The 20,452-nt window shown below is 48.0% G+C and overlaps 1 protein-coding gene across 1 annotated transcript in view; it reads left to right on the top strand.

Moving 5' to 3' along the window:
* The window catches only part of LOC139553625 (ryanodine receptor 3-like), a 176,288-nt gene that overhangs the window by 123,728 nt on the left and 32,108 nt on the right, over window positions 1–20,452 (top strand). The window contains exons 39-69 of the mRNA XM_071366164.1: window positions 5,281–5,554; window positions 5,728–5,842; window positions 6,626–6,758; window positions 8,681–8,784; window positions 8,944–9,079; window positions 9,839–10,025; window positions 10,181–10,289; window positions 10,492–10,612; window positions 11,414–11,583; window positions 12,410–12,630; window positions 12,794–12,884; window positions 13,561–13,701; window positions 14,238–14,401; window positions 14,651–14,729; window positions 15,004–15,093; window positions 15,254–15,400; window positions 15,786–15,848; window positions 15,960–16,035; window positions 16,152–16,275; window positions 16,368–16,483; window positions 16,603–16,670; window positions 16,776–16,897; window positions 17,071–17,120; window positions 17,216–17,276; window positions 18,180–18,418; window positions 18,550–18,631; window positions 18,728–18,858; window positions 18,970–19,311; window positions 19,561–19,801; window positions 19,986–20,073; window positions 20,194–20,286. Coding sequence (XP_071222265.1) covers window positions 5,281–5,554; window positions 5,728–5,842; window positions 6,626–6,758; window positions 8,681–8,784; window positions 8,944–9,079; window positions 9,839–10,025; window positions 10,181–10,289; window positions 10,492–10,612; window positions 11,414–11,583; window positions 12,410–12,630; window positions 12,794–12,884; window positions 13,561–13,701; window positions 14,238–14,401; window positions 14,651–14,729; window positions 15,004–15,093; window positions 15,254–15,400; window positions 15,786–15,848; window positions 15,960–16,035; window positions 16,152–16,275; window positions 16,368–16,483; window positions 16,603–16,670; window positions 16,776–16,897; window positions 17,071–17,120; window positions 17,216–17,276; window positions 18,180–18,418; window positions 18,550–18,631; window positions 18,728–18,858; window positions 18,970–19,311; window positions 19,561–19,801; window positions 19,986–20,073; window positions 20,194–20,286 — 4,178 coding nt within the window. The remainder of the gene's footprint in view (window positions 1–5,280; window positions 5,555–5,727; window positions 5,843–6,625; window positions 6,759–8,680; window positions 8,785–8,943; window positions 9,080–9,838; window positions 10,026–10,180; window positions 10,290–10,491; window positions 10,613–11,413; window positions 11,584–12,409; window positions 12,631–12,793; window positions 12,885–13,560; window positions 13,702–14,237; window positions 14,402–14,650; window positions 14,730–15,003; window positions 15,094–15,253; window positions 15,401–15,785; window positions 15,849–15,959; window positions 16,036–16,151; window positions 16,276–16,367; window positions 16,484–16,602; window positions 16,671–16,775; window positions 16,898–17,070; window positions 17,121–17,215; window positions 17,277–18,179; window positions 18,419–18,549; window positions 18,632–18,727; window positions 18,859–18,969; window positions 19,312–19,560; window positions 19,802–19,985; window positions 20,074–20,193; window positions 20,287–20,452) is intronic.

Genomic DNA, 20,452 nt, shown 5'->3' with positions numbered 1-20,452 from the left:
TGACAGCCCAGTGTTGAGAGTTTTACTCTGTTGAGTACAAGCCAAGCCAATCAACCAACCAGCAGAAACAGAGACCTAAAAACACAGCCTCCTGATTGCTCTGCTTTAAAACAACTATTATTGATTGCATGCAAATTGTCCCTTCTCCACTGCTCTGAATTGGTTACTGTTCTCCCTCTGGCGAGGCTACCTAAGCTTGGAAGACACACACACACACACACACACACACACACACACACACACACACACACACACACACACACACACACACACACACACACACACACACACACACACACACACACACACACACACACACACACACGTGCGCACACACACACGCACATACACGCACACACACGGGCACACACAGATATACACAAATGCAGAACTCTGTACCAGTATGGAAATTGTCTGACATTCTTCAAGTACAATGCAATATCAGAGGCTACTAATTAATTCACTGATTGCCGTTAATCACTTCCCTCCCTCCCTGTCCTTCAGGACAGACCACTGTCACAACACTGTTTCACTATAGCAGAATCCTTCCCTCCCTGTCCTTCAGGACAGACCACTGTCACAACAGTGTTTCACTATAGCAGAATCCTTCCCTTCCTGTCCTTCAGGACAGACCACTGTCACAACACTGTTTCACTATAGCAGAATCCTTCCCTCCCTGTCCTTCAGGACAGACCACTGTCACAACACTGTTTCACTATAGCAGAATCCTTCCCTCCCTGTCCTTCAGGACAGACCACTGTCACAACACTGTTTCACTATAGCAGAATCCTTCCCTTCCTGTCCTTCAGGACAGACCACTGTCACAACACTGTTTCACTATAGCAGAATCCTTCCCTCCCTGTCCTTCAGGACAGACCACTGTCACAACACTGTTTCACTATAGCAGAATCCTTCCCTTCCTGTCCTTCAGGACAGACCACTGTCACAACACTGTTTCACTATAGCAGAATCCTTCCCTCCCTGTCCTTCAGGACAGACCACTGTCACAACACTGTTTCACTATAGCAGAATCCTTCCCTTCCTGTCCTTCAGGACAGACCACTGTCACAACACTGTTTCACTATAGCAGAATCCTTCCCTTCCTGTCCTTCAGGACAGACCACTGTCACAACACTGTTTCACTATAGCAGAATCCTTCCCTTCCTGTCCTTCAGGACAGACCACTGTCACAACACTGTTTCACTATAGCAGAATCCTTCCCGCCCTGTCCTTCAGGACAGACCACTGTCACAACACTGTTTCACTATAGCAGAATCCTTCCCTCCCTATCCTTCAGGACAGACCACTGTCACAACACTGTTTCACTATAGCAGAATCCTTCCCTCCCTGTCCTTCAGGACAGACCACTGTCACAACACTGTTTCACTATAGCAGAATCCTTCATATTATCGGGACAGTTCTATTGAAACCTTTTATGTCGTTTAATTATAATTTTACTGCCCTGTAAGACAATAAAGCAATCTATAAAATTAAAGCCCTATCTTGAGTTTAGAAGCCTCTCTGTATCCAGCACAGGAGGTTGGTGTCACGTTAATTAGGGAGGATGGGCTCGTGGTAATGGCTGGAGTGGAATAAGTGGAAAGGTATCAAATACTTCGAACAAATGGTTGATACCATTCCATTCGCTCCGTTCTCCTGTGGTATGTATCCAGGATGGGCTACACTTGTAGTTGAGATCAGTACATTTCATTCAAAGGAAAACATGTTTGCATTTTTCCTGACCCCAAACCAATATGGGTACACCTCACTGTCTATAATAAAAGTGCTGCTGGCAAGGACAAGTGCCCAATTTGCGGCAGGTAAATTTGGGCTGGAATATGCAACAGTGAATTCAGACCGTGAAAGGCAATCTGTCCCCAGACTGTTAGACTGACCCCGATGTGGACCATATGAGACTCTCCACTATTGATCTCACAAGAGAGAGGACATGAATATAGAGGTTGTGTGTTTCCACTTGAAGACTTGTTTGGATATTTTCTTGACATGATTTATTCTAACTGTGCTGGGTTCAGGGTTCCTACTGGGTTCAGACTGGGTTCAGGGTTCCTACTGGGTTCAGACTGGGTTCAGGGTTCCTACTGGGTTCAGACTGGGTTCAGGGTTCCTACTGTGTTCAGACTAGGTTCAGGGTTCCTACTGGGTTCAGACTGGGTTCAGGGTTCCTAATGGGTTCAGACTGGGTTCAGGGTTCCTACTGTGTTCGGATGAGGTTCAGGGTTCCTACTGGGTTCAGACTGGGTTCAGACTGGGTTCAGGGTTCCCACTGGGTTCAGACTGGGTTCAGGGTTCCTAATGGGTTCACACTGGGTTCAGGGTTCCTACTGGGTTCAGACTGGGTTCAGGGTTCCCACTGGGTTCAGACTGGGTTCAGGGTTCCTACTGCTATGACCTCTGAATAGGAGTGTGGAGGACGGAGTGGACAAGAAGCTGAAGAGTGAGGAACGGGTGCACTGCAGTGATTGGATGCTACTTCAGTGTATAGACCACACTCACTCTCTCTTTCACCCTGATAGAACTTCCAAAATACCCAGAGGTGTTTGGGAGAAGTCTCACTAATCATCTCCTACCAGATACTCTACCCCCCCCCCCCTTACCCACCTAATTCAGCAGTGACCAAATCTCTCCTGTGCAGCCCCCCTGTCCTCATCGCTGAGGGGTCCAATTAGATTTAACCAGGCGTTTTATGGGCCCTCTGCAGCCCCTGTCCCTACACCTGTTTCTCTCCCTCAGGTACTGTAGCACCTCAGCAATGCAAGCCCCTCTAATTGGTGTGTTCCTGGTCAATGGGGGCACATAAAGCTGTGGTGTGAGCTGTGTTGTGAGCTGTGTGGAGCTGTGGTGTGAGCTGTGTTGAGAGCTGTGGTGTGAGCTGTGGTGTGAGCTGTGTTGAGAGCTGTGGTGTGAGCTGTGTTGAGAGCTGTGTTGAGAGCTGTGGTGTGAGCTGTGGTGTGAGCTGTGTTGAGAGCTGTGTTGAGAGCTGTGGTGTGAGCTGTGGTGTGAGCTGTGGTGTGAGCTGTGTTGAGAGCTGTGGTGTGAGCTGTGGTGTGAGCTGTGTTGAGAGCTGTGTTGAGAGCTGTGGTGTGAGCTGTGGTGTGAGCTGTGTTGAGAGCTGTGGTGTGAGCTGTGGTGTGAGCTGTGTTGAGAGCTGTGGTGTGAGCTGTGGTGTGAGCTGTGTTGTGAGCTGTGTTGAGAGCTGTGGTGTGAGCTGTGTTGAGAGCTGTGGTGTGAGCTGTGTTGAGAGCTGTGGTGTGAGCTGTGGTGTGAGCTGTAGTGATGATTGACAGCCCAGTGTTGAGAGTTTTACTCTGTTGAGTACAAGCCAAGCCAATCAACCAACCAGCAGAAACAGAGACCTAAAAACACAGCCTCCTGATTGCTCTGCTTTAAAACAACTATTATTGATTGCATGCAAATTGTCCCTTCTCCACTGCTCTGAATTGGTTACTGTTCTCCCTCTGGCGAGGCTACCTAAGCTTGGAAGACACACACACGCACACACACACACACATACAGACACATATCACACACTACCGCTACAAACTGCCATCCACCGCCACAGGCCTATTGATCTGATTTTAATGAAGCCTTAAGGGTTCCCTTCTTATGAGCTGTCTAAACAATCACTCAGTTGACCGGGAGAGGCAGCATGATATGGTACAGTACTATTAATACCTCTTACTCTCCCAGTGAGTCACATTTTTACATAATAGAGCTTCGATTCCGCTCCGCCGAGAATGTACTATTGCCTTTTCATGAATGAACTAGCAAAAGTGTTTTCTTGACAAATCACGGAAAACAATGACATTAACATTGCTCACATTATTCATTACCTCTTCTTTTGAGAAGAGACTTGTTGCTATGTGTGATACACAGACAGAGTTCTGCTTTTAGCAGACTGGAGCCTTGTGAAGGCAAGAAGAAAGTGAGAGAGACAGCTGCTTCTAATTCCAGGTCTTATCATGTTCTGAATTGAGTCTTTCAATGACTTCCCTTTCATCACTCTTGCATGGTGACAAGTAGGATCAGCTAGTCAAGTCTCTTTAACAGCAGTGATGGGGCTTTGTGACCAGGGCTGCTACTGAAGGGTCTAGAGAGGGTCATTCTCTGTTCTGTTCTGTGAACATAATGACACCCAGGCACTTTGCCATCAATATGTATACCTACAAGCAATGTTCCCTAAAAGTTAATTCAGCACTGAGGAAATTTCAGATCTTCTGTGCAACTTCCAGCGCACGTTTACTGTGAACTCTGAGGCTGTACCCGCTTTAAGTTACAGTTTTAACAGTGTCCATGTAGGCTAATACATTATCACCGCATATTGGCTTTGCTTGAATTGCCATGCCAATTTATTGCATATTTCTGCGCGGCAGTCCCGGGGAGGAGGTCTCGGGAGGAGGTCTCGGGGAGGAGGTCTCGGGGAGCAGGTCTCGGGGAGGAGGTCCCGGGGAGCAGGTCTCGGGGAGGAGGTCTCGGGGAGGAGGTCCCGGGGAGGAGGTCCCGGGGAGGAGGTCTCGGCGAGGCAGTTTCGGGGAGGCAGTTTCGGGGAGGCAGTCTCGGGGAGGCAGTCCCGGGAAGGCAGTCTGGAGGAGGCAGTCTCGGGGAGGCAGTCCCGGGGAGGCAGTCCCGGGGAGGCAGTCTGGAGGAGGCAGTCTCGGGGAGGCAGTCCCGGGAAGGCAGTCTGGAGGAGGCAGTCCCGGGGAGGCAGTCTCTGGGAGGCAGTCTCGGGGAGGCAGTCTGGAGGAGGCAGTCTCGGGGAGGCAGTCCCGGGGAGGCAGTCTCGGGGAGGCAGTCTCGGGGAGGCAGTCCCGGGGAGGCAGTCCCGGGGAGGCAGTCTGGAGGAGGCAGTCTCGGGGAGGCAGTCCCGGGGAGGCAGTCTCGGGGAGGCAGTCTCGGGGAGGCAGTCCCGGGGAGGCAGTCCCGGGGAGGCAGTCCCGGGGAGGCAGTCCCGGGAAGGCAGTCTGGAGGAGGCAGTCTCGGGGAGGCAGTCTCGGGGAGGCAGTCCCGGGGAGGCAGTCTCGGGCTACTGCACTTAGAGGAAACATTGCCTACAAACCTCTTTGAAAAGGCTCACTTCCCACACACTAGTTCCATCTACTGTACTACCATAGACTGCTATTGTTTTTACCACTATTATGTCAGGACTTCTTACTATACCACTATATGACAAAAGTTACAAAAAATGTGGCGGTGCAGTACATATCCTAACCATGTAAAGAGTAGGAGATGACTAGGTTTTGCTGTCTGTTCCCTGTTCTCTAGCCAACCTGAAGGAGTTGATCTCCCAGACCATGGTGAGCTGGGCTCAGGAGTGCCACGTCCAGGACCCCGAGCTGGTCAGAGTGATGTTCAGCCTGCTGAGGAGACAGTACGACAGCATTGGAGAGCTGCTCCGGGCCATGAGGAAGAGCTACACTATCAGTGCTGCCTCTATACAGGACACCATCAACCTGCTGGCCTCTCTGGGTCAGATCAGATCACTGCTGTCCGTACGCATGGGCAAGGAGGAGGAGAAACTCATGATCGACGGTCTGGGGTAGGTTACATGTCAGTGACACAGTCTACTGCACGAACATATATAGTCTGATAACCAGGGAGCTTTAAAGTACCAATGCTTTAGTTAATTTCAGATACAATTATGATCTCAATCACTGTTCCAAGTATTATTTGACCTGTTCTGAGTATTCTGTGTTTTTTATTTCCATCCAGTGACATCATGAACAACAAGATATTCTACCAGCACCCTAACCTGATGCGTGTTCTAGGCATGCATGAGACGGTGATGGAGGTGATGGTCAACGTGCTGGGAGGAGGCAAGTCCCAGGTACAGTTCAGTACTGCTACGGATGATAGAGGAGACTCTGGTGTATCACAGCATCCATGACAGTTGTTGATGAGAGATTCAACTAGCACTGTGTGGCTACTGGGTAGGTGTCAGATGCAGAATAACACAACACTATGGCCAATTACGGGGAATGACTTTAATAAACAAACTTGAGAATAAATATTGGTTGTATACAGTATTTGAAAAACAGGTTTTCCAGAGCTCCAATGTGTATGTGCTACAAACCAAGGCAAGGGAGGCTGTACTGCATGTAGAAGGGAGGCTGAGTGTGTGTTTGGGAAAGGAGGGGAGGGCAGTAATAAATAGGCCACAGCAGGTGGTTATTCTCCCAGGCTGACGGCTCTCTACCATGACACTGGGGTATGGAGCCCGGCCTGGGGATGGAGGAAGGACAGAGGGGGGTCGGCATGGAATGGCATGGCAGGCCTTTTTAGACATTCGTTAGTGAAGGGGATTTATAGCAACACGCCTTGAGGAAGCCAAATAGTCATTAGACCCAACACAAGCCCAGAATAAAGGCATACTGTAACTGTACCCTCTTGTCTGTCTGCCTGCCTGTTTGTCTCTTTTTGATGATCACATGGGTTAAGCTTGTATTTATATTTTAGGTCTTCTAGTTTCAACAGTTTAACTACTAGTAGTTTCAAGTTTTATCTATTAATAATATGCATAGCTGTCCGAATGTCAGCTGAGTCTCAGTTTTATAGTGAGAATTGGACAGGTTGTGCCTCATTAACCCTAGTCTCTGTGTTTTCCTCTCAGGAGATAGCGTTCCCCAAGATGGTGGCCAGCTGCTGTCGCTTCCTGTGTTACTTCTGCAGGATCAGTCGTCAGAACCAAAAGGCCATGTTTGACCACCTCAGCTACCTTCTGGAGAACAGCAGCGTAGGCCTTGGTAGGTACACTGCTCCTGGTAGAGCTGGGCCTGGGCTACACTGCTCCTGGTAGAGGTGGGCCTGGGGTACACTGCTCCTGGTAGAGCTGGGCCTGGGGGTACACTGCTCCTGGTAGAACTGGGCCTGGGGGTACACTGCTCCTGGTAGAGCTGGGCCTGGGGGTACACTGCCCCTGGTAGAACTGGGCCTGGGGGTACACTGCCCCTGGTAGAGCTGGGCCTGGGGGTACACTGCTCCTGGTAGAGCTGGGCCTGGGGGTACACTGCTCCTGGTAGTGCTGGGCCTGGGGTACACTGCTCCTGGTAGAGCTGGGCCTGGGTTAACAGTGCTCCTGGTAGAGCTGGGCCTGGGGTACACTGCTCCTGGTAGAGCTGGGCCTGGGGGTACACTGCCCCTGGTAGAACTGGGCCTGGGGGTACACTGCCCCTGGTAGAACTGGGCCTGGGGGTACACTGCTCCTGGTAGAGCTGGGGCTGGGGTACACTGCTCCTGGTAGAGCTGGGGCTGGGGTACACTACCCCTGGTAGAACTGGGGCTGGGGTACACTGCCCCTGGTAGAACTGGGGCTGGGGTACACTGCTCCTGGTAGAACTGGGGCTGGGGTACACTGCTCCTGGTAGAACTGGGGCTGGGGTACACTGCTCCTGGTAGAACTGGGGCTGGGGTACACTGCTCCTGGTAGAGCTGGGGCTGGGGTACACTGCTCCTGGTAGAGCTGGGGCTGGGGTACACTGCTCCTGGTAGAGCTGGGGGTGGGGGATACACTTGCTGGGGGTTGATGGAAATCACATTCTCAGTACCCTACACCCCTGAGTTGATGGAGAGTCTCTGACATAGGAAAAGCACATGCTATATCCAGCATCTCTTACTTCCTTTTGGAACAACTTGCTTATACTGTAGTTACACTGGGTGTGGCGGCATCTCTGATGCTGTTCTCATTGTTATGGACAATAATCTCATTGGGCCTCACGTTAGGTCCTTGAGTTGTGAGTCTGCATACATTAGACACACACCTGAGATTAGGTGTGTGTGTGTGTGTGTGTGTGTGTGTGTGTGTGTGTGTGTGTGTGTGTGTGTGTGTGTGTGTGTGTGTGTGTGTGTGTGTGTGTGTGTGTGTGTGTGTGTGTGTGTGTGTGTGTGTGGTTGGTTGGTCAGTTGGTCGTGAATTCATCAGGGGAGAGGGTGAGTCATCATACATTCTGTCTGGAGAGGTTGTGCCACAGTCACTCGTTGAACACCGTGCTGTGGCAGGGAGAAAGAGGGAGCGGTTCTCTCCTGGGTTAACTCTCTCTCACACACACACACACACACACACACACACACACACACACACACACACACACACACACACACACACACACACACACACACACACACACACACACGCACACACACACAGAGAATAGTCCAAAGGTGAGGGACAACGTAGTCACTTACAGTAGTCTTCTCGTCCCATGTACATTATACAGTCTTGCACCTACAGTATATTGGACAAAGTATTTGAGTGTGATTTTAGCCTGAACCAATAATTTGCACATCTTTGAATGTTTCTGTTTATGAAAACAAAGATAGTGAAATATACTGCTGCTTTAATGAGCTTAAATAAACTCAGTGAAACAATAGAAGGTATAAGTAATTACTGCCAATATGAGCTGGAAATTTTGGTTTAAATCAGTATCACTCAGCTGTTGACAGATGAACAGTCTGACAGTCCAATCAGAGTCTGGTCCTGGTTCGTCATGAGAGTGTAATGCTGCCCCCTGCTGTTGGCTTTAGGTTACTCCCACAACTTCCCATCTCAATGAGAAGTACCTCTGACTTAGTGGAATGGAGAATCATTCTCTGAACACCAGAATTGTTGTAAATACTTGTGAGAAACGAATAACTTAAATTGGATCCTATGTATGTTTTCTCCCCGTAGCATCCCCAGCGATGAGAGGCTCCACTCCTCTAGATGTGGCTGCCTCCTCTGTGATGGACAACAACGGCCTGGCCTTGGCCCTGGAAGAGCCCGACCTGGACAAGGTAGGGGATACTGTCTCTATTGGATGTGTGTGTGTGTTGCTGTGTGTGCATTAGAATTGGGGTTTTGTGTCTATGTGTTTCAGAATATCCTCAGTCCATATGGTTGTTGCTAAGCTTGTCTTTGTTTTGTCATGGTTGTGTCCTGCTTGTGTGTCGCAGGTGGTGACGTACCTAGCAGGCTGTGGGCTCCAGAGCTGTCCCATGCTGCTGGACAAAGGTTACCCTGACATCGGCTGGAACCCCATTGAGGGTGAACGCTACCTCTCCTTCCTGCGCTTCGCTGTATTTGTCAATGGTAGGTGGGGCACTGTACTGTAATGACTGTCAGCAGCTCCTGTACTGAACCTTGGTCTCTGTAGGGTAAAGTGGAGGATGCGGCTTGGTAATGTACTGTACTGTGCCTTCCATACCAGGGGTAGGTTTAGAGAGGGCCTGTCTGTGTGGATCCTGCTGGGCAGGCTAGACTGCCTGAGGGGGTTAGCTGATAGGAGCCACAGCCTCGAGGTCAGTAGAGCTCAGTGGAGGAACAGGATCTCACTAAAGAGAGTGAATATTGGAAACTGCTCCTGGATGAAAGAGCAGGGCAGCCATTCATTTGCTTCCTGACTGTGATGGACCAAAAACAGTGGCGATACATTGTCAAGCACTCACTAGATGAGCTTTATGTCTGGTGCTGTTCACCTCCGAGGTGTTTGGGAGCCCAAGGGAGTATTTTGTTCATATCAGTTGTTGATGTGTGTGTGTGTGTACTGTGTGCTATATTTGTGTGTTTTTCCACTGCCAATGCATTTTATGTGCATCTTGTGTCGATATCTGTGTTGATGTCAATGTGCTAATGTGGTGTATTACTGAAATATATGTTTTGTTAACCTGGTGGGGTGTGTGTGTGTGTGTGTGTGTGTGTGTGTGTGTGTGTGTGTGTGTGTGTGTGTGTGTGTGTGTGTGTGTGTGTGTGTGTGTGTGTGTGTGTGTGTGTGTGTGTGTGTGTGTGTGTGTGTGTGTGTGTGTGTGTGTGTGTATGTTTGTGTGTAACAAATGCATGTGTGTGTTCCAGGTGAGAGTGTGGAGGAGAACTCCAGTGTGGTGGTGAAGCTACTGATCAGGCGTCCAGAGTGTTTTGGCCCGGCTCTGAGAGGAGAGGGGGGTAACGGGCTGCTGGCAGCCATGACGGAGGCCATCAAAATCTCAGATAACCCTGCTGTGGACTTGCCCTCCTCCGCCCAGGGGGTCAGCTCTGACGCGTAAGATACATACTGTACCTGCCATAGCTAAAGCAAGAACTAACGGCATAGAACTAATAGTACATAGCAAAGTAAACACTGTAAGATCATGGTGAGTTAGTGAAGATGGCAAGGTAAGGCCCAGAAGACCTTCTCATTGGTTTTGTTATGGGCAGGTCTGCTGAGGACGATGAGGAGGAAGAGGTGGTGCATATGGGCAATGCCATCATGTCCTTCTACTCTGCCCTCATCGACCTACTGGGACGCTGTGCCCCAGAGATGCACGTGAGTTTAGCTGATGGTCCCACTCCTATCACAGATCACCTGTACTCTGACCTACTCTGAGAGGTTTATTTGCATACGAGACATCTCAGCATCTGTTCTCTCTGACTCATCTGGATAAGTAAAGATTGAATGAATGTCTGTTTTCCACCAGTGAGATTTCAATAGGACTAATGACCTTCTCTCCTTCCTCCTCCTCCTTCAGTTGATCAACAAGGGTAAAGGGGAGGCCCTGCGTATCCGTGCCATCCTGCGCTCCCTAGTGCCCACTGAAGACCTGGTGGGCATCATCAGCATACCCCTCAAAATGCCTGTCGTCCACAAAGGTAGAGGACTGCCCAGTTCCCACTTCAGCTCTTATAACGCACAACAGCACACACAACAGCACACAATAGCAACACACAATACGCAATAAAATCCCAAATCACTCAGCCGTCGTGGTGATCTAATGGCATGCACACTTTACTCTCTGAAGTCTAGAAACAACAAAAAGTGATCTAAATAATGAATTGGTTGAGGTAGAAATGATGAAGTATGAAACTCAATCGTTTAAATGGTGGTGCCGTGCTTTTGATCCCAGCTCACAATTCATGTGTTTTTAATCAACCAAGGCTTTCTACCTCCCACGGCTCTCCTCTCCTCGTCTCCCTCTCATTTCTGTTGCCGGGTGTTTTTCTTTATTGATTGCTCTGCACAAGCATAGCATCGCTCGGATCTTAAAACGCTGCTAGCTAGTGCTGCCACACAACGAGCGCTGTCGGCCGGCCAACAACTGAATAACTCAGCCGTGCCTCCCTCCCCAGAAACCCTCTCACAAGCTGCACTGCTGCTAATGAATACACATGAGTTATCTGGACTCGCATGCCTTTCTTAATCAGATGAGGCTTGCTATAATGTATGGGTAGGTCTCCCTGTTTGAATACTGCAAGAAAAACATATTTACACAAGTCCTATTTACACAGAGACCCACCACCTCTTCTTATTTTGTTTTCCTCTGTGTATATCATTATTTTTTCTTTCTTTGTCTATCGTTCCCTTTTATGTTATTCTCTCTCTCTCTCTCTCTCTCTCTCTCTCTCTCTCTCTCTCTCTCTCTCTCTCTCTCGCTCTCTCCCTCTTCCTGTTAGACGGCACTGTGACAGAGCCTGATATGGCAGCCAGTTTCTGCCCGGACCACAAGGCCCCCATGGTGCTGTTCCTGGACCGGGTCTATGGTATTGAGGACCAAAGCTTCCTACTTCAGCTGCTGGACGTGGGCTTCCTGCCGGACCTGCAAGCCTCTGCTTCTCTGGACACGGTGAGTGGTGAGCTCACCCTCAGCTGAGAAGTGGGAGATGTGGAAGACCACAAATTAGGCTAAGGCATCAAGTTGTTCGTTTTGCCATCTAGTTCATTGTTTACCAGACAAGTGGGTTGAGGTATTCAATGATGTGGGAGATGAGTGGAGTGGAGGCTGTGTATTGAAGGCTTGTGTGTGTGAGAGGGAGTTTAAAACATGTGTATTTAAAGCTGAGTGTCTAAGTGGAGTCGGTTTAGTGGAGTGGAGTGTACTAGTGGAGGTTGACCCTGGTGATTCCATGAGCAGGCAGGCGGTGAGCCCCTTGATAAGGGCTGGAATATCCATGGCTCTGCTTGTTTTGGAGCTCTCTGAGGCAACCCTCCACCCCAGCCCCAGCCCGGTGTTAATGTGACAACGGCTAAGAATAGCTAGCCTCTGGGCCACCAGTTGCCCTGCTCCTGTACAGACACACAGATCTTTGATCCACACTGGAAAGCGATAAGGATCACGCGCCCACGTAATCCAGTAGCTATTAAATTAAAGTCTGGTTGATTCCGATGTAACACGATGCTAGGCTCACCGTTCCAGGCCTTTAATTAGATTTGATTAGCCCTGGCCTGGGATGACCTAGTGCTTTGTCTCCCTGTTTTAGTTCTTCATCAGCTATTTCCTAAGGATAAATGTGCAGATTCAGCTCCTCACTAGGATTCTATTTAGAGAAAGTCTATCTTTGACACACCTAATGATAGTGATTGTGGAACAGTTGAAGTTGTGCCTGGGTTGTGAGAACTACTGTGTGACACTGTGTTGTGTTGACCTCTCCCCTTTGACCCCTCCCCTGTAGGAGGTACTCAGCACCACAGAGACAGCTCTGGCCATGAACAGGTACATCGGCTCTGCCATGCTGCCCCTGCTCACCCGCTGTGCCCCCCACTTCGCTGGCACAGAGCACTACGCCGTGCTCATCGACTCCACGCTGCACACCATCTACAGGCTGTCCAAGGGCCGCTCTCTCACCAAGGCCCAGAGAGACGCTATCGAGGAGTGTCTGCTGGCCGTCTGCAAGTAAGGAGTTCCACTATGTACATTAGCACCCCTTAAGGAAGCAATACGCTCACTGTGTGGCCATTGAAACACTTAAGCCAAACAGATACAGTATTATCCTGGGTCATGATGTGGTGTCTCTCTGATTTCCTGTTCCCTCCCTGGTCTGGTCCTCTGTCTGCAGGTACCTCCGTCCCTCCATGCTGCAGCATCTCCTGCGACGCCTCGTCTTTGACGTGCCCTTGCTGACAGAGTACTGCAAGATGCCTCTCAGGGTATGTCTCCTTTCCTTCCCTCTCCCTCTCTCTTTCTCTTCCTCTGCCCTTTGCTCTCTCTCTCTCTCTCTCTCTCTCTCTCTCTCTCTCTCTCTCTCTCTCTCTCTCTCTCTCTCTCTCTCTCTCTCTCTCTCTCTCTCTCTCTCTCTCTTTCTCTCTTTCTCTCTTTCTCTGCCCTTCTGCTGCCCTCTCCCTGCTCTCAGCAGGCTGTGGTTTCAGGGGTGTGCTCTGCAGCCTGCTTGAAGATATTAGCTCTCTATCCTGTTGGGCGTTACACACACTGTTTATCAAACATACCGCCTCTGTCTCTTTCTCTGCCTCTCACTGCTATTAATGATGACGTTCCCAGCATTAAGCAGATGTTGGCAGTTGTTTCGTTTTTATTACAACAGCCGAGCACCAGGGAGCAGAGATTGCCTGTGGAAGACGGAACACTGTTGATTCTGCCTCCACTTAAACTGAGCTAGTGAGAATGAATATCCCATCCCATCAACAGCTGTAGATCCTATTGGAGATATTTGGCTCGGTGCCAGTGTGTTGTTGTCTTTCAGTACACCAGTAAAGTGGTTATCTACGTGTCTGTTTTCTATTCCTCAGTGTAGCCCACAGCAGAGTGTACATACATCCTCTCTCTCAGTCTGATGGACTGACCTTTGACCCTTTGTGTCCTCCACAGCTCCTGACCAACCACTACGAGCAGAGCTGGAAGTACTACTGTCTGCCATCAGGCTGGGGCAGCTACGGCATGGCCTCAGACGAGGAGCTGCTCCTCACAAAGAAGATCTTCTGGGGCGTCTTGGATTCGCTCTCACAGAGGGTACGATGAGGTCTCCTTTAACACAGCACTTAAACCCAGGAGAATGGCAGGCCTCCAACAGGCTCCTAGTTGAGGCTAAAAAAAAATGCTGCACTGAGCTTTGATCAGGAAGTGCTGACCATGTGGATACATGTTCAGGCCAATATGTCATAACCTTTAGTAATCTGGTACTAGACGCTCCTCTTTAAGTGTCCTATTGAATTATCTCTCTACGAATGCCTCGTTGCCTTTTTGTGCTGTTGAATATGGCCATAGATTTATGTTTCATCTTGTATGCTCTTTTTGAAGTACGGTAAATGTCTGGAACCAGCACATGAAAGTGAAGATGGTGACAGAAAGACCAGGCTGAGAACATCAATATTTGAACAGTCATCATCGATCTCAGCCTCTGCTCTCTGTAACTGGGACGACTCTGCATTAAGCATATCTCTTAACCTCTAGCCATTCCTGCAGTCTCTAGTCGATAGTTTAGCCTTACTCAGACCTCAGTGGAGTCCACTGATAGTCCACCAATCAGAGTGTGTTTCACATTGCAGAAGTACGATGCAGATCTCTTTAAGATGGCCATGCCCTGTCTGAGTGCCATATCTGGGGCCTTACCGCCTGACTACATAGACTCCACCATCAGCACCACCCTGGAGAAGCCTGTGTCTGTGGACGCTCAGGGCAACTTCGACCCTAAACCCATAAGCACAGCCAAGTGAGTGGCCATCAGAGATTATGGCATATAAGGCGTGACTGTCTGCTCAAATTAAGGGCATTTTAAATGAAGTGATCCCACTCTGACTTTATATGTAACAACTTGTTATAGGTGCCATGTAGAAATGATGCACATAATTGATTTGATGTAATGTGCAGTGCTTTTATATACTTCATGACTGTGTTTACATATGCTTTATCCCAGCATGCATCATACCTGCAGTGAGTCATGGTTACTCTCTCTTTACAGCATATCTCTTCCAGAGAAACTGGAACACGTTGCCAACAAATATGCTGAGCATTCCCATGACAAATGGTCAGCAGAGAAGGTAGGCCAACGATGAGCTCCTCTGCCAAGGAAATGTGTATTAGATGCTGCAAAATTACACCTGGAACCAATTCATTATAACAGGGCATAAAGATTAAGAATCTACTGCTTTTGCACTGTATTTTATAAAGCCTTACCACTACCTTCTTGGATAAAACAATAGGAGGCTGATTTCAGGGTTGCTCTCTCTATCCTATTTGTTTTTATTTGGGTTGAAAAACTAGCTGGTAATTTATCAGGTCTGTAGTAGGCTCATACTTGGCTGTTTTCTCCAGGTGATGTTGGGATGGAGGTATGGGGACTGTATAGATGAGAAGGCCAAGACTCACCCTCTACTCAGGACCTACAAAGGTCTGACAGAGAAGGTACAGTGTAGTACAACATTACACAATATGGAATTGGTACACTAAAGTACAAGCTCAATAGGTAGACCTCATGATTAAGTTGACAATGTGATGATTAGTTTTTAACTGATTGTATATCTTGCTAACTCTTGGTGTGTATCTGTGTCTGTGTGGTCCTCAGGAGAAGGATATCTACAGGTGGCCGGTGAGGGAGACTCTAAAGAGCATGCTGGCTATGGGCTGGAACATCGACAGGACCAAGGATGGAGAGACCATGTCCCTAAGGGAGAGTGAGAAGATGCGCAAGATCTCCCAGTCCTCTTCTCATGTACTCAGTTTAATAACCTCCTCCTCCTAGTACTTTACACTCTTAGAAAAAGGGTGCTATCTAGAACCTAAAAGGGTTCTTCGGCAGTCCCCATAGGAGATGCATTTGAAGAACCCTTTTTGGTTCCAGGTAGAACCCTTTGTGTTCTAGATAGAACCCTTTTGGGTTCCATGTAAAACCATTTCCACAAATGGTTCTACATGGAAACCAAAAGGGTTCTACCAGGAACAAAAAACGGTTCTACCAGGAACTAAAAATAGTTATCCTATGAGGACAGCCAAAGAACCCTTTTGGAAGCCTTTTTTCTGAGAGTTTATACCAGGACTGCTGTTATCTGTTCAATGTTTGTTTTATTACTGAATGTTTTCTTGTTGGCATTTGGCAGGCTAACGGTTTCAACCCGACCCCAATAGACACCATCAATGTGGTTCTGTCTAGAGAGTTACAGGTGAGTGAACCACACAGCTGTTATTTTGTAACTGTAAATAACTGGTTTGTTTATGACTAGGCTGTTAATGTTATTTAATGAACAGATGTTCTCTTTGCTCTTTGGATCAAGGGCATGGTGGAGGTTGTGGCTGAGAATTATCACAACATCTGGGCTAAGAAGAAAAAGAATGACCTTGGAATTAGAGGTGATTCTATAATTATCTTCACTCCCTGTGAGATGGAGGAGCCAGATGAATGTAGTCAGAGTAAATGTGAGATTTATTGGTTCTGATTGTTACAGTGTTGTTGTTTGTGGTTCCAGGTGGGGCAACTCACCCTCTGCTGGTGCCCTATGACACCCTGACCGCCAAAGAGAAGGCCCGGGACAAAGAGAAGGCCCAGGACCTGTTCCGCTTCCTGCAGATCAACGGCTGCGCCATCACCAGGTCAGTGTGTGAACTTCAGTCTTTGTAAAAACATTGATTTGTATTGCTGTGACAGAATGAGAATTCATCTGTCCCTTCTCCCTGTGTTGTAGAGGTCTGAAGGACATGGAGCAGGACTCTTCCTCCATGGAGAAGAGGTTTGCCTACAAGTTCCTCAAGAAGCTGCTGAAGTATGTGAACTCAGCCCAGGAGTTCATTGCCCACCTTGGTAAGAGCCTGGTGACATTCATATTGTTGATCTTTGAATGCTCCTCTACCTTTTCTCTGTTATGGACAATGCTGCCTTATTGGCCTGCTCTTTATTGAACTTTGACCTTGTCGTTTCAGAGGCCATGGCTACCAGTGGGAAGACAGACAAGTCGCCTCATGAGCAAGAAATCAAGTTTTTCGCCAAAGTGAGAATATTGTAAATGTGTGTGAAACAAATGAACATTTTAAGTACAGTACATGAGATTACACAAAGAGTGTCACACATCTCCTAAATGTTATTTATTCTTTAGGTCCTCCTCCCTCTGATAGACCAGTACTTCAAGAACCACTGTCTCTACTTCCTGTCTTCTCCCAGTAAGAACCTGAGCAGCAGCGGCTACGCCTCTAATAAGGAGAAGGAGATGGTCACCAGGTCGGTACAATATCATCTCACGACTCTGCAGTTCCACTTTCTCACTGTCTGTGAATGCTACTTACTTACTCTTCTCCGTATACTCCTTTCATCTTTTCATCTTTTCCTACTCTTAGCCTTTGACCTCCCTGATTTCGTTCTTTCTTTCCTTTATCTCTCCTTCACTTTTCCAGCCTGTTCTGTAAACTGGCAGCTCTTGTCAGACACAGGATTTCCCTATTTGGTAAGAAGTTGATACTCATCGCTCTTTGTTGCTGTGAATATTAGGATGACTATTAGTGTGTGATATGCTAATGACTGTACTGTGTTCTCCTGTAGGGAGTGACTCCACCACCATGGTGAGCGTTCTCCACATCCTGGCCCACACACTGGACACCAGGTGGGTAGAACTCAGTCCTGCAGTCCTATACCCCTAGAGTTTGAAATTAAATCAAAGGTTTGAAAGAGGTCCGTCACGTAACAATTTTACAGTACATGCCATTGGAAAAGAGGGCTAACCTAATGTCTAACCTATATAACGTTGCATTACTTAGGCCCATATATGTTGTTCTCCACCATGTTCATAATCACCAGTTGTTGTTATTCATGTCATTTTGGAATCATTGACATTAAGAGAAACAACTCCCGCTGGTATTTAGATAAGTACACTCATCATGCATACACAGCAGGTACTGTAGCTAGCTCCGGGCTCCTAGTGTTCTTTAGAAACGATGTGTTGTTTGAGGCAGCAGTTCTCACAAATGAGGTTAAAATAGCAATGCATTAAACATGATGTTTATGCTGAGGATGTAGCCACTGTACTGTACTGTACTTGCCCATAGGCCTTGTCTTTCAACTCCCTCCCTTTGGGAGATTCATCACGGCTTCAAAAAGCTTTAAGAGTCACAAAATGCATTACAAAAAATTGACTAATCTAATCTGCTTAATGTATTTAAATAGTTTTTGGGGTGTAATATTTCTGCACGTCCCTACACTGACAGTCTCACCTTGAATCGAAATATTTACATAATTTACTGTATAAATCATACACTGTAAATATTCACATGACAGGACTAGAATCCCTTGGGAGCTCTCTGTAGTATTGCTGGATCTCCTCTATGGAAATGATGCTGTCCTTTGGGAACTCTTCTATCATATGGCAATTATTCTATTATTCTAATCAAATACGATCATTTTATTATCCCACATGGGGACATTGTTTGGTTATTGTGTGCACAAACGGCAGCAATGACAGACTACATACTCCATCATTTAAAACCCCTTCCACCCTCTCCTCCGACAGGACGGTGATGAAGTCTGGCTCAGAGCTGGTGAAGGCGGGGTTAAGGACGTTCTTCGAGAACGCAGCGGAGGACCTGGAGAAGACCCTTGAGAACCTGAAGTTGGGGAAGTTCACCCACTCCCGCTCACAGATGAAGGGCGTGTCCCAGAACATCAATTACACCACGGTGGCACTACTGCCCATCCTCACTGCCCTGTTTGAACACATCACCCAGCACCACTTTGGAGTGGACCTGCTCTGTGAGTGTCCACAATAAGACCTACACATCTAGGAGATATGAGGAGTGGCGAGAGTATGCTTTATAATCATGTCATATCACTGATGCTGTGCATATGAATGTAACCACCATACCGTTTCTGCTGTTTTTCAGTGGATGATGTCCAAGTGTCCTGCTATCGTATCCTGACCAGCCTCTATGCGCTCGGGACTGGGAAAAACATCTATGTGGAAAGGTAGTATTATTTACATATTGCTAGGAGACTGATATCACAGATACTATATTTCTGAGATCTGTGTGTCTGTCTCTCCCCTCTCCCTGTCCCCTCCAGGCAGCTGCCGGCCCTGGGGGAGTGTCTGGCCACCCTGGCAGGGGCCATGCCTGTGGCCTTCCTGGAGCCCCTGCTCAACAAACACAACCCCTGCTCTGTGTTCAACACCAAGACCGCCAGAGAACGCGCCAGTGAGTTACACACACTTATACATGATAGTGTTGTACATGTTACACCATGATACACTATTTAATGGTTCTTCACCTGTGCATGTAAAATAGTGCTCATCTTATTCTGTGTAGTCCTGGGCATGCCAGACACGGTGGAGGAGATGTGTCCAGAGATGCCTCGTCTAGACATCCTGATGAAGGACATCAACGACATGTCTGAGTCTGGGGCGCGCTACACAGAGATGCCCCACGTCATCGAGGTGGTGCTGCCCATGCTGTGTAACTACCTGTCCTACTGGTGGGAGAAGGGCCCAGAGAACCAGCCATCTCCGCACAGCGGGGGCAGTGTTGGGGGCAGTGTCTTCTCCACCACCGTCACCTCAGAACACCTCAGCCTCATCCTGGGAAACATCCTGAAGATCCTCAACAGCAACCTGGGCATCGACGAGGCCTCCTGGATGAAGAGGATCGCAGGTTAGTTGGGTTGCATTACTGTGTGGGAGTGTACAGCAGTCTGTCACAGTGGATGGGAGCTTTAGGAAACAAACTGGTTTTTGAGGGCAAAACTGTCCTCGTATTTGTATACAGTGCTGATCAGATGAAACAGACTGAAAAGGGATTGTCTTTTGCATTCCTAGCAAGACAGCTTTTGTATTGTTTTGTTTTTAATTTCTAATAAAACAACTAACTATGTGTTTGTCACTATGACTGCTGTGTGTGCAGTGTACGCCCAGCCCATCATCACTAAGGCCAGGGCTGTTCTGTTGAAGAGTCACTTTCTGCCTACACTGGAGAAGCTGAAGAAGAAGACAGTGAAGGTGGTGACGGAGGAGGAGCTACTGAAGGCTGACAGTAAGGGAGACACCCAGGAGGCTGAGCTGCTCATCCTGGATGAGTTCGCTGTGCTCTGCAGAGACCTCTACGCCTTCTACCCAATGCTCATCCGCTATGTAGACAACAACAGGTGAGCCCGCTGAACCCTGGGTAATGGAGTAGTTTACAGTGGCATGATGTGGGTGTGTTTTACTTTTACCATAGGACCTATTGTAATGAAGGAATGTACTAGTTTGGTAGCAAGGCTTTGAAGCAGAGGATAGTATATTGATATAGTCTTTGGGTCAATCTCTTCTCTCCTCTTTGTCCTGCAGGTCGAGGTGGCTGAAAGAACCAGACGCTGACTCCAATGAACTCTTCAGAATGGTGGCTGAGATCTTCATCCTCTGGTGCAAATCACATGTACGATTTCTCCTTAAAAACAATAGACAAACTAACAGTTACAATGGAGAGGACGCTCAGAATGAGAAGTAAACAAAGCAGAAATGTCTTCTTCATACGTTGTTATTACTCTTTCCTCAGAACTTCAAAAGGGAAGAGCAGAACTTTGTGGTTCAGAATGAAATCAACAACCTGTCATTCCTGACTGGTGATAGCAAGATCAAGATGTCGAAGGTAGCATTTATTATTATGTGCCTGCTTACTGAGACAGTCAAAACAGTTCTGCATCTTCCCCTTATTTTCAGTGGTGTAGAGCTCCACTCTACACTCTCGAAGCAGTCTGCAGCCCGCGTGGTCATGTATGTGTCAGGTTTTGGCCAGGACTGTTCTGGTTTTTGTC

Source organism: Salvelinus alpinus, chromosome 25 (genome assembly GCF_045679555.1).
Source record: "Salvelinus alpinus chromosome 25, SLU_Salpinus.1, whole genome shotgun sequence".
In the NCBI taxonomy this organism is placed as follows: Eukaryota; Metazoa; Chordata; class Actinopteri; order Salmoniformes; family Salmonidae; genus Salvelinus; species Salvelinus alpinus.
The sequence above is the reverse complement of the archived record's forward strand: the minus strand, read 5'-3'. Positions and strand labels throughout refer to the sequence as shown.